We start from the raw sequence: 14,730 nt of genomic DNA on the forward strand, positions 1-14,730 counted from the left end.
CTTTCACCCAATCAGGAGCCAAGGGCCAAGTTCTGACTTACCACAAGAATTTAACAAGTGTACGCTCGAGATCGCGGCACGATATTCGATAAACGATCCTAACGGTTCCACTTTTCCTATAAATACCCCCCCCCCCTTTGTTCCAAAAACCCACAAAATCTGATCTTAAGGCTCTAAGTTGGAACCATTGTTCCATACCTGAGCTATTTGATCTAGATTAGCACTCGGGGACCTTCCGTAAGTCTTCTTTCGCTCTTTTATCGCTTTTCGAGTCCGAAAGTCAACATTTTGTTGACTTTCTGCATTGACCAGCTTATGGTCGATGCGAAGTTCATGGAACTTCATAACGTGAGCGTGATCACGATGGTTATAGTCCGTAGTGACTATACCTACTGATCACCACGTTAACTAGGCTCAGTGACGGGTCGTAGTTTCGGCCAAAATGTGCATTCTTGCATATTTTGTAACCAAACTACTCGTGAGCATCAAAGCCGTTTGTTTTGATGTCAAACCTGTTTTCTAAACTTAGTTAAGCATGTTCTAACATGCTTAGCTCGTCACTTTTAGTTTAGTGCTTATACAGGGTCGTAAGGTAAGCGATCTAAACCATCGCTTATACTTTCGAACCCGACCCATTTGGTCGATCTTTAGGATCCGACCAAACACATTAGGTGACCATAGCTATAACCTTCCGAGGTTATACCTTGTGGTCACGATGTTAGGCGTTCCAGACGCGTTCTACGCGAACGACGCGTTAGGGTAGCCTAAGCTACCTAAACGGGTCATGATGGGGCGTAAGCACTTAGGTTAGGTTTCATTTTAGTATGTAGGCTTTGTTAAACCATATTACACGAGTCTCCATACTCGTTTGGTTTACGAACCCGCATACTATCCGACCCTCCGATTTTGGTCCGGTATATTAATATAGCTACCTATTAGGTGCCGTTTGATATCCCGTGACCTCTAGCATTATCTGGTTATTATACAAGGAATTTAAAGCAATCTCAGGTGAGTACATTGAACCCCTCTTTTACTGTTTTCCAAACTGTTTTGGGGTGAAACACATGTGCCTACTTGCTACTTTCATGCTTTCCGGTTTTCACATCATATACTGCTATGTTCGATAGTACATATATAGTACATGATTTCATTGTGTTTATGCTATGTATGCCCATTGTGTGCGTACTTAGTACATTGCTTTACATCACATTTCATGCTACGTACGCCCATTGTGTGCATACGTAGTACATTGTTTCACATTGCATATCTGTTGCATATGCTCATCCAGCATATGAACACAGTATACTACATTTTGAACCGTTGTACTCTACAATACATTTCATGCTACGTACGCCCATTGTGTGCATACGTAGTACATTGTTTCACATTGCATATCTGTTGCATATGCTCATCCAGCATATGAACACAGTATACTACATTTTGGACCGTTGTACTCTACAATACATTTCATGCTACGTACGCCCATTGTGTGCATACGTAGTACATTGTTTCACATTGCATTTCTGTTGCATATGCTCATCCAGCATATGAACACATTATACTACATTTTGAACCGTTGTAACCATTTGACTATGTGAACCGTCTTACCCCTTTGATTTCATGAACCGTCTGTAACCATTGAACCGTGTAAACCAGTTGTATCCATTGACATGGATTACATTTGACAATAGACATTTGACTATACATGAACATTTCTACCGTTGTTAAACATTTCATTCTGATGGTTTGGTTTGAGTAAGTGATTAAGTAATGAGGCGTGTGTAATATGATACAAGCATGGTGGATACGCCGCTGGTACTTCCGATATATAAGTGTTTGTATGGTATTAACATATCGTAGCGTTATTTGAATCATTTCGATTTGAGACATATGACATTTTATACAAATAACACACTTTTCACGAGACATTGCTTTACAAACGACTTATCTTATACAAATGCATTTTTCATGGTTATCCGTTTAACCATACAGTGTCTTCTTATTTATACATATCATTTGATCTTACCGTTTTTCAAATGATTTACAAGACAAAGCAAAATACGAGGTTCATGACTAAACATTTTCTCAAACATAAGTCATGAATTCCGTTTTCACAAAACCAATGTATCTCACAGGCATTTTTATGCTGACGTACCTATTTTCACATGTGTTTTCAGGAGATGATGCATAGGACTTATCAAGACATACTTAGGCGAACCTGTGCCTTAGTGACTTAAAACGAGACAAGAACTAGTTAATTTATGTTATGTACGCTTTGATTCTTGTTTAGACAATGTAAACTTTCATGTTTGATTTATAAAACGAAACCTCATTTGCCATGGATTTGAAACAATTGATTCTGTTACAACACTCCCCGACGTTTCCGCCACGTTTTGTATGTTCTACGTGGTCGGGGTGTGACAGAAAAGATGGTATCAGAGCCAATGGTTATAGGGAATTAGGTTATTAGTAATGCTTTGACCTAGTCTATAACCTTCCTAGGAACCTAACGCGAGTTTACTTGTGTTTAGTCACAAAACAATACCGTCACCTACCCTTAGGCGACGACCACAACAAGAACATAAATTTCAAAACCGCCTTGAAAGCTAATCATCTGTTCTAGGATGATTGATTACTAGGTTTTGAACCCTCTATTGTAAGGTTTTGAACCCTTTGTTATAAGGTTTTGAACCCCTTTGAATTTTCAAAACTCCCGTCAAAGTTTTGGGTCCTAAATAGTGTGAACGCGTGCGAACTGGAAGGGTGAATGCCTGTACCTTGGGTTTTCTGTCTAAGGTTAGAGTGTTCGTACAAATCCGCATAATCGGACCACTCACTCTTACCTGGGAACTCTTGGGGTGAGTGTCCACTTATAGGCGAGCATGTCTTCGTGATACACTATGAGGATCTATTTGCTTTGATTCAGCCCTGGTGTTGTTTGTTTGCTTCATGATTCAAACAAGTGACCATCAACCGTGATTATGGTCAGTGATTGTAACATCCTATTCTTACCCAATACCATTTTATTTGTTTCCTTTCATGTTTTCCTCTTTTAGAATGCCTCCTCGACGCGAACACCAGATAGCAACTGCCGAGCTGGCAGAAATTATTGCGCAGCAGATGGCTGCTCAATTCCCAAATCTCTTTGCTCAATGGAACCAAGCCAACAACAACAACAATGGTACATGCAATTTCAAGAACTTTAACTCGGCTAAACCACTCAAGTTTAGTGGTTCTGAGGGAGCAACTGGGCTTCTCCAATGGTTCGAGAGCATCGAGAATACCTTTCGCCACGTGCAGTGTCCGGAAAATCGCAAGGTCGAGTTTTCTTCGAGTGTGTTTCAGAAGAGGGCTCTTACATGGTGGAACGGGGTAATGAGAGACCGTGGTGCAGATGTTGCTCTAGCACAAACATGGGCTGAACTGAGAGCACTTATGATGAGAGAGTTTTGTCCTCGTCATGAACAACGAGCGTTGGAGAAGGAGTTTGATGATTTGAAACAAGATAGTGGCGAACACAGGGCATATACTGATAGGTTTGAGGAGTTGAGTCTACTTTGCCCGACTATGGTTGCCCCACTCGACAAGGCTATCGAAAGGTACATCGACGGCCTGCCTGACTCGGTACAAGACATTGTCACTGGTAGCAACCCTACCACACTCCGTCAGGCCATTGAGCTATCTGCAACCTTGACTGAATCGCAGATCAGAAAGCATAAACTTTTTCAAAAAGGTGACAAGAAATCGGCCGGGGAATCGAACCCAATCGAGGAATCAAAGACCATGGATGAACAGACTGAATCTCCTAAGAAGTCAAGGAAGCGAAAGGCTTCTCAGAACTTCGCCGTGGTCACTCACAATGGTCAAGCCGTCCCCAACCAACCAGCTCAACCCCCTGCTAGAAAACCATACAATGGAACTGCACCCTTGTGCAACCAATGTAGCCTCCATCATCACGCCAATGTACAGTGCCGCAAATGCCAAACTTGTGGACTCATAGGCCATACAACAAGAATCTGCCCAGCTGCAGCTGCACCAAACCAAGCTGGCAACAATCCCACTCAAGGTCGTTTCCTACCAGGTTCTTGTTTCAACTGTGGCGAGATGGGTCATTTCCGAAGAAATTGCCCAAAGCTTGCTAATGCAAATCCAGCACAAGGATGATCACCCGACTGACTAGAAGACAACATCGTTTAGAAATAATCATGTCTTATGTATTAAGTTTCTTTTGTTGTCAAGATCCAAGGAACAGTTGATATCGTTGTTTATAAATAAATCTTTCATTTACATTGCAATGTATTTCGATGGTTGCATGTATAAACGACATATCCCTTGCAATACCGACAATCAAGGAACCGTATTCCTTGAAGAACAAACTCCCCCAAAATTCTCCCATTCTATAATCGCTTGCGTCTTCCACGGAATTCCTAAGTACCCGTTTATTCTAAGGAAACGAAGTACAAGGCACAGGTTACAACACAAGACGAATACCCAAGGTACCACTATAAATCCTTAATAGGGTACCTAGGAATTTCCCGTAAGTCTTTAATTGTTGTATACCTTCATTCGAATGTGATGATTCCTTGTAATCAGAAATCGAATTTTGGGAGATCTTTCTATCTTCTCAGATAGATTCCAGTGAACATTGAGATCCGTCGACAGGTTTCCATATCCGTATTCAATCGATAACAAGTTAATAACAAATTATGATCAAATTAAACAATTATGTGACTATGTGCTTATGTGTTTCCTTATGTATTGTTGTGTGATCCAAATTATGTTATCCAAATCTTCGTAGAATCTTACATATCCGTGTACAAGAGATTCATAGTAGGATGCCCAAAGGTATTACTTAAAATCCTCAATGGACTTCTATGTTATAGTTAAGTCCCTCGGATTATAAAGTACTACTTCATAATTAGACCCCTTGAGTGGTCTAGCTAAACAGATTCATCCAAAAATCTGGTTAGGGATATCATGTGATGATATAGCTGAAAGGACTCCTTGGTGGCCTAACCAAGAGGATCCCCTGTCGATCTAATTAAAAGGAACCGATGGAAGTCTAGTCACCCTCGTCACAAGTTTGATATCCTTCCCCAAAACATTACAAAACAAACTGTGCGGACTGTGCAAGGGATTACGTAATTATGGATGCATACATAATTATGGAATTTAGTGCACAGAAATCACAGCAAGTTCTGTCATGTGTCTAGAGTTAACCCTATTCATTTCCAATTCTGATGAAGCATCCGTTGAGGAAAAAAATGAACTAGCTATTCATTTTTCACTTCTGAAGAATATCCGTTGAGGAAATGAATATCCGTTTATCCTTCATTTCCAAATCTGAAGAATACCCGTCGAGGAAAATGACTCCGTTTGTTCATTTTCGTTCTGAAGATTTATCCGTTGAGGAAATGAATATCCGTTTATCCTTCATTTCCAAATCTGAAGAATACCCGTTGAAGATGACCCCGTTTGTTCATTTTCGTTTCTGAAGATTATCCGTTGAGGAAATGAATATCCGTTGTGTAATCCTTCGTTTCCAACTCTGAGGAAGCAACCGTTGAAGATGACTCCGTTAGCTCATTTTCGTTTCTGAAGATTTATCCGTTGAGGAAATGAATATCCGTTGTGTAATCCTTCATTTCCAACTCTGAGGAAGCAACCGTTGAAGATGACTCCGTTAGTTCATTTTCGTTTCTGAAGATTATCCGTTGAGGAAATGAATATCCGTTGTGTAATACTTCATTTCCAACTCTGAGGAAGCAACCGTTGAAGATGACCCCGTTTGTTCATTTTCGTTTCTGAAGATTATCCGTTGAGGAAATGAATATCCGTTGTGTAATCCTTCATTTCCAACTCTGAGGAAGCAACCGTCGAAGATGACTCCGTTAGTTCATTTTCGTTTCTGAAGATTATCCGTTGAGGAAATGAATATCCGTTGTGTAATACTTCATTTCCAACTCTGAGGAAGCAACCGTTGAAGATGACCCCGTTTGTTCATTTTCGTTTCTGAAGATTATCCGTTGAGGAAATGAATATCCGTTGTGTAATCCTTCATTTCCAATTCTGATGAAGCAACCATTGAAAATGACCTGTCTGTTCATTTTCGTTTCGGAAGAATGACCGTTAAGGAAATGACAAGATATTGCCTTACATATCATTGGTGGTTATTTGGCAAATTCACAAAATAGACTCCTACGAATAAATTTCGGGACGAAATTTCTTAAAGTAGGGGAGACTGTGACACCTGTGTCACCGCGACCATCAAACAAATACCAAGCCGATGAAATATTGTATTTCATACTTGGGATCTTGTATAAATATGTGTATGTTTTGCACATATCAATTATTGTTCAATTTCAAACTCTACATTGCTTTCTAGAGCATTATACGCAAACTGGTGCGTAAACGTTCTCAGTTTAATGCGACAAATACTCCGGAACATCAACATATACTCAACATACCTTAAATAACCTTTACATAACTTAGAAATAAGTTTTGAAGGCTTGGGTATAGCAAAAACAAGTTAATTCGCTTACAGGGACTAAACTTGACAAACTGCGAAAGTATGCCAATTTGAACTGTAACGAACATTCCGGAACATGTTCATAAGTTAAACATACCCTAAATATCCTCTACATAGCTTAGAAATAGGCTTTGAGGTGTTTGGTATGCTAAAACAAACTTTTGGATCATTCAGGGACTGAAAGTGTCAAAAAGTGCACAAGTTTGCACTTTCGCGCATAACTTACGTTCTGAATACATCCGGACATCCAAAAATTTATGTAAGCATCCTTATATTATGCCTTAGTGTTGGGCATGAGAAAAATCCATTCGTCGCGTCATTTGGATCGTCTTTCGCGCTTATGCGCATTCCGTCGTAATTAAGCGAACATCGCAATCGTACGGCCAAACGAACCGACATTCGGAATATTCTTGAGCATATTTCATGTACCCTACACTTTATCTTCATCTTAGAGCCTTGAAATGAGGTTAACGGGGCTTAAACGTGCCAAAAATGGGCCAAAATACGTGTTTCTGAAGTGCAGGGACCAAAATTGTAAATTCTGATCTGGGAACCTTAGGCGGGGCGCGTAAGGATTTACCAAATCCTTACGCGGGGCGCGTGAGACTGTCAGATAGAAAAATCTTTGCATTTAATGCAGTTTGGCCTTTCGTTCGATCAAGGGGCAATGCCCTTTCACCCAATCAGGAGCCAAGGGCCAAGTTCTGACTTACCACAAGAATTTAACAAGTGTACGCTCGAGATCGCGGCACGATATTCGATAAACGATCCTAACGGTTCCACTTTTCCTATAAATACCCCCCCCCCCTTTGTTCCAAAAACCCACAAAATCTGATCTTAAGGCTCTAAGTTGGAACCATTGTTCCATACCTGAGCTATTTGATCTAGATTAGCACTCGGGGACCTTCCGTAAGTCTTCTTTCGCTCTTTTATCGCTTTTCGAGTCCGAAAGTCAACATTTTGTTGACTTTCTGCATTGACCAGCTTATGGTCGATGCGAAGTTCATGGAACTTCATAACGTGAGCGTGATCACGATGGTTATAGTCCGTAGTGACTATACCTACTGATCACCACGTTAACTAGGCTCAGTGACGGGTCGTAGTTTCGGCCAAAATGTGCATTCTTGCATATTTTGTAACCAAACTACTCGTGAGCATCAAAGCCGTTTGTTTTGATGTCAAACCTGTTTTCTAAACTTAGTTAAGCATGTTCTAACATGCTTAGCTCGTCACTTTTAGTTTAGTGCTTATACAGGGTCGTAAGGTAAGCGATCTAAACCATCGCTTATACTTTCGAACCCGACCCATTTGGTCGATCTTTAGGATCCGACCAAACACATTAGGTGACCATAGCTATAACCTTCCGAGGTTATACCTTGTGGTCACGATGTTAGGCGTTCCAGACGCGTTCTACGCGAACGACGCGTTAGGGTAGCCTAAGCTACCTAAACGGGTCATGATGGGGCGTAAGCACTTAGGTTAGGTTTCATTTTAGTATGTAGGCTTTGTTAAACCATATTACACGAGTCTCCATACTCGTTTGGTTTACGAACCCGCATACTATCCGACCCTCCGATTTTGGTCCGGTATATTAATATAGCTACCTATTAGGTGCCGTTTGATATCCCGTGACCTCTAGCATTATCTGGTTATTATACAAGGAATTTAAAGCAATCTCAGGTGAGTACATTGAACCCCTCTTTTACTGTTTTCCAAACTGTTTTGGGGTGAAACACATGTGCCTACTTGCTACTTTCATGCTTTCCGGTTTTCACATCATATACTGCTATGTTCGATAGTACATATATAGTACATGATTTCATTGTGTTTATGCTATGTATGCCCATTGTGTGCGTACTTAGTACATTGCTTTACATCACATTTCATGCTACGTACGCCCATTGTGTGCATACGTAGTACATTGTTTCACATTGCATATCTGTTGCATATGCTCATCCAGCATATGAACACAGTATACTACATTTTGAACCGTTGTACTCTACAATACATTTCATGCTACGTACGCCCATTGTGTGCATACGTAGTACATTGTTTCACATTGCATATCTGTTGCATATGCTCATCCAGCATATGAACACAGTATACTACATTTTGGACCGTTGTACTCTACAATACATTTCATGCTACGTACGCCCATTGTGTGCATACGTAGTACATTGTTTCACATTGCATTTCTGTTGCATATGCTCATCCAGCATATGAACACATTACACTACATTTTGAACTGTTGTAACCATTTGACTATGTGAACCGTCTTACCCCTTTGATTTCATGAACCGTCTGTAACCATTGAACCGTGTAAACCAGTTGTATCCATTGACATGGATTACATTTGACAATAGACATTTGACTATACATGAACATTTCTACCGTTGTTAAACATTTCATTCTGATGGTTTGGTTTGAGTAAGTGATTAAGTAACGAGGCGTGTGTAATATGATACAAGCATGGTGGATACGCCGCTGGTACTTCCGATATATAAGTGTTTGTATGGTATTAACATATCGTAGCGTTATTTGAATCATTTCGATTTGAGACATATGACATTTTATACAAATAACACACTTTTCACGAGACATTGCTTTACAAACGACTTATCTTATACAAATGCATTTTTCATGGTTATCCGTTTAACCATACAGTGTCTTCTTATTTATACATATCATTTGATCTTACCGTTTTTCAAATGATTTACAAGACAAAGCAAAATACGAGGTTCATGACTAAACATTTTCTCAAACATAAGTCATGAATTCCGTTTTCACAAAACCAATGTATCTCACAGGCATTTTTATGCTGACGTACCTATTTTCACATGTGTTTTCAGGAGATGATGCATAGGACTTATCAAGACATACTTAGGCGAACCTGTGCCTTAGTGACTTAAAACGAGACAAGAACTAGTTAATTTATGTTATGTACGCTTTGATTCTTGTTTAGACAATGTAAACTTTCATGTTTGATTTATAAAACGAAACCTCATTTGCCATGGATTTGAAACAATTGATTCTGTTACAACACTCCCCGACGTTTCCGCCACGTTTTGTATGTTCTACGTGGTCGGGGTGTGACAGATGGGTTGTGTGTTAATGCAAAAAGGCAAAGTCATTGCCTATGATTCACGTCAACTAAAAGTGCACGAGAAGAACTACACCACCCACGACTTGGAGTTGGGTGCCGTTGTATTTGCACTAAAGCTGTGGAGGTACTATTTATATGGAACTAAGTGTGTTATCTATTCTGATCAAAAGAGCCTCCAGCACTTGTTCAACCAGAAGGATTTGAACATGAGGCAGCGACGCTGGATGGAAACTCTGAACGATTATGATTGTGAAATAAGATATCATCCAGGCAAGGCTAATGTATTCGCAGATGCCTTGAGTAGAAAGGAAAGAGTGAAGCCGATAAGGATCAATGCCAAGAGCATTAAGGTCAAGAACAGTCTGAATGAAAGGTTGTTAGCTGCATAGAAGGAAGCTGTGTCAGAAGCTAACTATCCTAATGAAAAGCTAGGAGTAACTGAAGAACAGTTATCCTATGGCAAAGACGGAATCCTGAGATTAAATGGAAGGATATGGGTTCCTGTATATGGAGGACTTCGAGACGTCATCCTTCAGGAAGCCCACAGTTCCAGATATTCCGTCCATCCTGGAGCGGATAAGATGTACCAGGATGTGAAGGCAAATTATTGGTGGATAGGCTTGAAAAAGTCTATAGCTACCCATGTGGCTAAATGTCTGACGTGAGCCCAAGTCAAGGCTGAGCATCAGAAGCCGTCAGGTTTGCTGCAACAACCTGAAATTCCCACTTGGAAATGGGAAATGGTGACGATGGATTTCATCACCAAGTTGCCTAAGACGCAGAAAGGAAATGACACTATTTGGGTGATAGTTGATCGACTGACTAAGTCAGCACATTTCCTACCCATTAAAGAAACTTTCAGCTCCGACATGCTAGCCCAACTGTACGTGGATAAGATTGTATCCTTACATGGCGTACCGGTATCTATTATCTCTGATAGGGATACTAGATACACGTCCCATTTTTGGAAAAGTTTCCAACAGTCTCTGGGCACACAATTGAATTTTAGTACAGCTTACCATCCTCAGATGGATGGGCAAAGTGAGCGTACTATTCAAACGTTGGAAGACATGTTGCGTGCATGTGTGATCGATTTAGGTGGTAGCTGGGATAGGCACCTACCTCTGATCGAGTGCTTCTACAATAATAGCTACCATACCAGCATTCAGGCTGCGCCTTTTGAGGCATTGTATGGTAGGAAGTGCAGAACGCCCATCTGTTGGGCAGAAGTTGGAGACACTCAATTATCAGGTCCTGATTTAGTCTTCGAGACAACGGACAAGATTGTCCAGATTCGCGACCGCCTAAAAGCTGCCCGTGATAGGCAGAAGAGCTATGCGGATGAAAGGCGAAAACCCCTCAAGTTCGAAGTTGGTGATAAGGTCTTGCTCAAAGTATCACCTTGGAAGGGGGTGATGCGATTTGGTAAGAAAGGTAAGTTAAGCCCAAGATATATAGGACCGTTCGAGATCATCGAATGTGTAGAATCAGTGGCTAATAAGTTAAACTTACCAAAAGAGCTCAACGGTATCCATAATGTATTCCACGTCTGCAATCTGAAGAAATGTCTAGCTGATGAATCACTAGTCATACCACACACAGATGTGCATATAGATGAGAGCTTGAAATTTGTGGAGAAGCCTGTGTCGATTGAGGACCGACAGGTAAAGAAGCTTCGAAGGAAGCATGTGCCTATTGTCAAGGTGAAATGGGATGCCCGAAGAGGTCCCGAGTATACGTGGGAGTTGGAGTCCACAATGAAAGAGAAATATCCTCAATTATTCCCATAAATCTCGAGGACGAGATTTCTTTTAAGGGGGTGAGGATGTAACACCTTGAAAATTTATGTCCAATAATGTATGAACACGTGTCATAAGCTCTGAACGTGTGCAAGAATACCTTAAAGGGACTAATGTTGACAAACGGCGAAACTATGTGAATATAAGGGTCCAAAGTGACAACGATGGGAAAAATTTGTGTGTTCTATAAAAGAGACCGATTGATGAAACCCTAATGCTCTCTATAGCAATGGCGATCACTGATCTTCACGCAACTCTACCTTTTCAATCGTGATTTCTTATTCAGATTAGTCATTAGAGTCTTACATCTTTTTCGAATTCTGGTAAGGATCTGATCGATTTTGTCTAGGGTTTTTTTGTTCTCTTTAATCGCCGCCCTCAACTTCCTTGATCGAACAATTTGATTCGTTGGTATATCGGCCAGATTAACCAATTCGTTATTAGATTTATGAGATTCATGGGTTAGGGTTTCTTGCTAGTTTAGGGTTTCTGTTTTGCCTTTCGTTTGTCGGTTTCTTTGGCTTGGTTGGTACTTTGTTGTCTGCGGCTGGGTTATCATAAGTTTAAAGAGAGTTTTGCAATCTGAATGGAAGATAGAACAAAGGCTGATGGTAAATCTTCTGATTCTCGTGGGATGCCTCCATTGTCTTTCAAGGATATTGCTAATCGGGTTATCGATGTTGAAGGTAATACGTTTCAGCCTAGACGCGGAACAAAACCTACAAATCAAGATGAGCATAACGTTTGAATATCATTGATGAACTGTCCAAGGTTACAAGGCCAGTCCGATTGGAGAAAGTAGATGGAGAACAATCGGTAAACTTCTGGGATTATCCAAGTATGGGGTTCACGCCATTGTCAGGTTTGGATCAAGAGAATTCTTTGGCTGGTCAAAGGAAAACAGGATCGAATGGGGTGGCGAAACCTATTTCTTTTACTAAAGTGGTGAAGAACACTAAGGCGGATGTTAAGGTGAATTTTAGGGCGATAGTATCAAACGAGGTTGTTGATGGAGCGGATGTTGTTATTCCACTGTCATCGGTTAAACAAGTTACGGACAGGTATGCTAATACTTTATATGGATACTTTCTGGGTAAACGTCTGGCATTCCCTGTGGTAGATTACTTTGCTAAAAACAACTAGGTTAAATATGGCCTTTCTCGCCTAATGATGAATGCAAACGGGTGTTTTTTTCTTTAAGTTTAAGACTAAGGAAGGAATGAATCAAATGTTTGAGGATGGGCCTTGGATGATCAGAAGTGTACCGATTATTTTGAAGGAGTAGTCGACATTTATCAAGATGGAAAAAGAGGATATTAAAGATGTTCCAGTCTGGGTCAAATTGAATGATGTGCCGTTAGCAGCATTTACCGAGGATGGTCTTAGCTTAGTGGCTTCTAAGATTGGGATCCCTAAGATGTTGGATTCATATACTGCCACGATGTGTACTGAGTCTTGGGGAAGAAGCAGCTATGCTAGCGCGCTTCTTGAAGTTCAGGCAGGGACCGAGTTAAAGAAGAGTGTTACAGTTGCAATCCCATCTTTGGATGGTAATGGTCACTCAACGGTGGAGGTCAAAGTTGAATATGATTGGGAGCCTTTAAGGTGCTCCTCTTGCTGTGTCTTTGGTCATGATGATAGCACGTGCCCAAAGAACCCTCATGTTACTTCAAATGGGGATTCTGAAAAGAATATTGATGATTTTCAGGATGTGGGTTCCAAGAAGAAGAAAGTTAATAACCAGGGCATCCATATGAAAAATCAGAAGCCTAAGTTAGTTTACAGACAAGTTATCAAGCCTAAACCAAAGTCGTCCTTGAGGAGTCCGGTGAATAATCAGGTTTCAACGTCTAACCCGTTTGACATTCTCAAGGACGATGATGGAAATCAAGGAGGTATCACTGTGGGTCGAGTGGAAAAGAAGACTATGCAGCCGACTAGTGACAAGCAGGATTCAGATGAGGAGGAGGTAGTTGAAGTCTATAATGAAACTAGTGAATTTATGACCTCGGGCACCCATTCTTCATCTTCGAGAGCTAAGGCAGGCACCTCTTCTACAAAGTTCTCCAATGGATAGATTCTTTTTGGTTCGTGTGAAGGGGTTACCGATCTGTGGCAACTTCATTTTTGATGATGGCGGATGAAGGCGTTTTTCTTGTTTTGTTTTGTTTTGTTTTGTCTACTGATGTAGAGTAGGCTAGGATATGGGGTGTCATAGGTGCTTTGTTTTTGTTTGGTTTACATATATGGGGCATGTCCTGTATATGAACTAGTGTGGAACACATCCTCACTACTTGTACTTTATTGCGATTTGTTTTAATAGAATCACCGGGGTAACCCTTTACCCAAAAAAAAGTGACAACGATGGATAATTATATTTAAAAATAGCCCTACAAGATGTTTATACCTTCAAACGAATAAATCATGGACCATACGAAGCTAAATATGAAAGAAAGTGAGGAGTTACAAACTGCAGGGGCTAATTGTGTCAACATGTGCAAATTATACCTCTGAGTGACCTTTTGGCAGACCCGAAGCTTTGTAACGATAAATTATACTCATTAGAATATGTGGTAAAAATTTCATAAAGTTTCGTTATCGTATGAGAAAGTTATGATCAAATTCGTGTACGAGGGGTTAAAAGCGTCAACATTGAATTCTATGGCCTTATGAGTGGTTACAAGGTTAGTCAAGGACTTAACTAAGTTGGTAAAAGTCCTAGAGCCCTTAAAAATAAAGTTAGAGGGCTGAAAATGCAATTTGGGAACTTAAAACCACGTTACAAAGGACCAGGGACCAAAAATGCAAAGTTTGAAACTTGTTTGGCTGGTTACCCACTTGCTAGCGTAGCGCGAGCAACTACCCTTTTGTCGTAGCGCTACGCGAGGACCTTAGCTGGGCAGAAATCATGTACACCTGCAAGTTCAGCAGGTTAAACCGACTTAGAAGCCTTGTATTCGATTCTAGGGGCTTGTTTGATGGTTTTTCAAGCTTAGGGACACTTGTAAATGATCAAGGAACATCTATAGACTATTGTGGAATGATCTTGTTGCATCTAAAGTGCTATATAAGGAGTTCTAAGTTGCAACACTTGGACTTGCACTTGGAAACCTTCATAACCCAAATTTTGGAGATTCCTGGAGCTCAAGACCTCTTCTTAGTGATCATTAATCGTGCTTAGGACCTTTGTAAGTGTCCTTAACCTTCCTTAATTCGGTTTAGCTTAGTTTATTAACTTAAAGTCAATCCGTCGTAATTAAGGTTTGACCTCGTCATTAATCTTAATTTGTCCACTCAAA

General features: G+C 40.5%; 1 protein-coding gene across 1 annotated transcript; it reads left to right on the forward strand.

Moving 5' to 3' along the window:
• The first annotated feature begins 12,731 nt into the window (after window positions 1-12,731).
• On the forward strand, window positions 12,732-13,508 carry LOC110924839. Its single transcript, XM_022168825.1, has one exon. The coding sequence runs from the start codon at window positions 12,732-12,734 to the stop codon at window positions 13,506-13,508; it is 777 nt and encodes a 258-aa protein (XP_022024517.1).
• The last annotated feature ends 1,222 nt before the right edge of the window (window positions 13,509-14,730 follow it).

The sequence above is a fragment of the Helianthus annuus genome, chromosome 6, assembly GCF_002127325.2.
Source record: "Helianthus annuus cultivar XRQ/B chromosome 6, HanXRQr2.0-SUNRISE, whole genome shotgun sequence".
Lineage (NCBI taxonomy): Eukaryota > Viridiplantae > Streptophyta > Magnoliopsida > Asterales > Asteraceae > Helianthus > Helianthus annuus.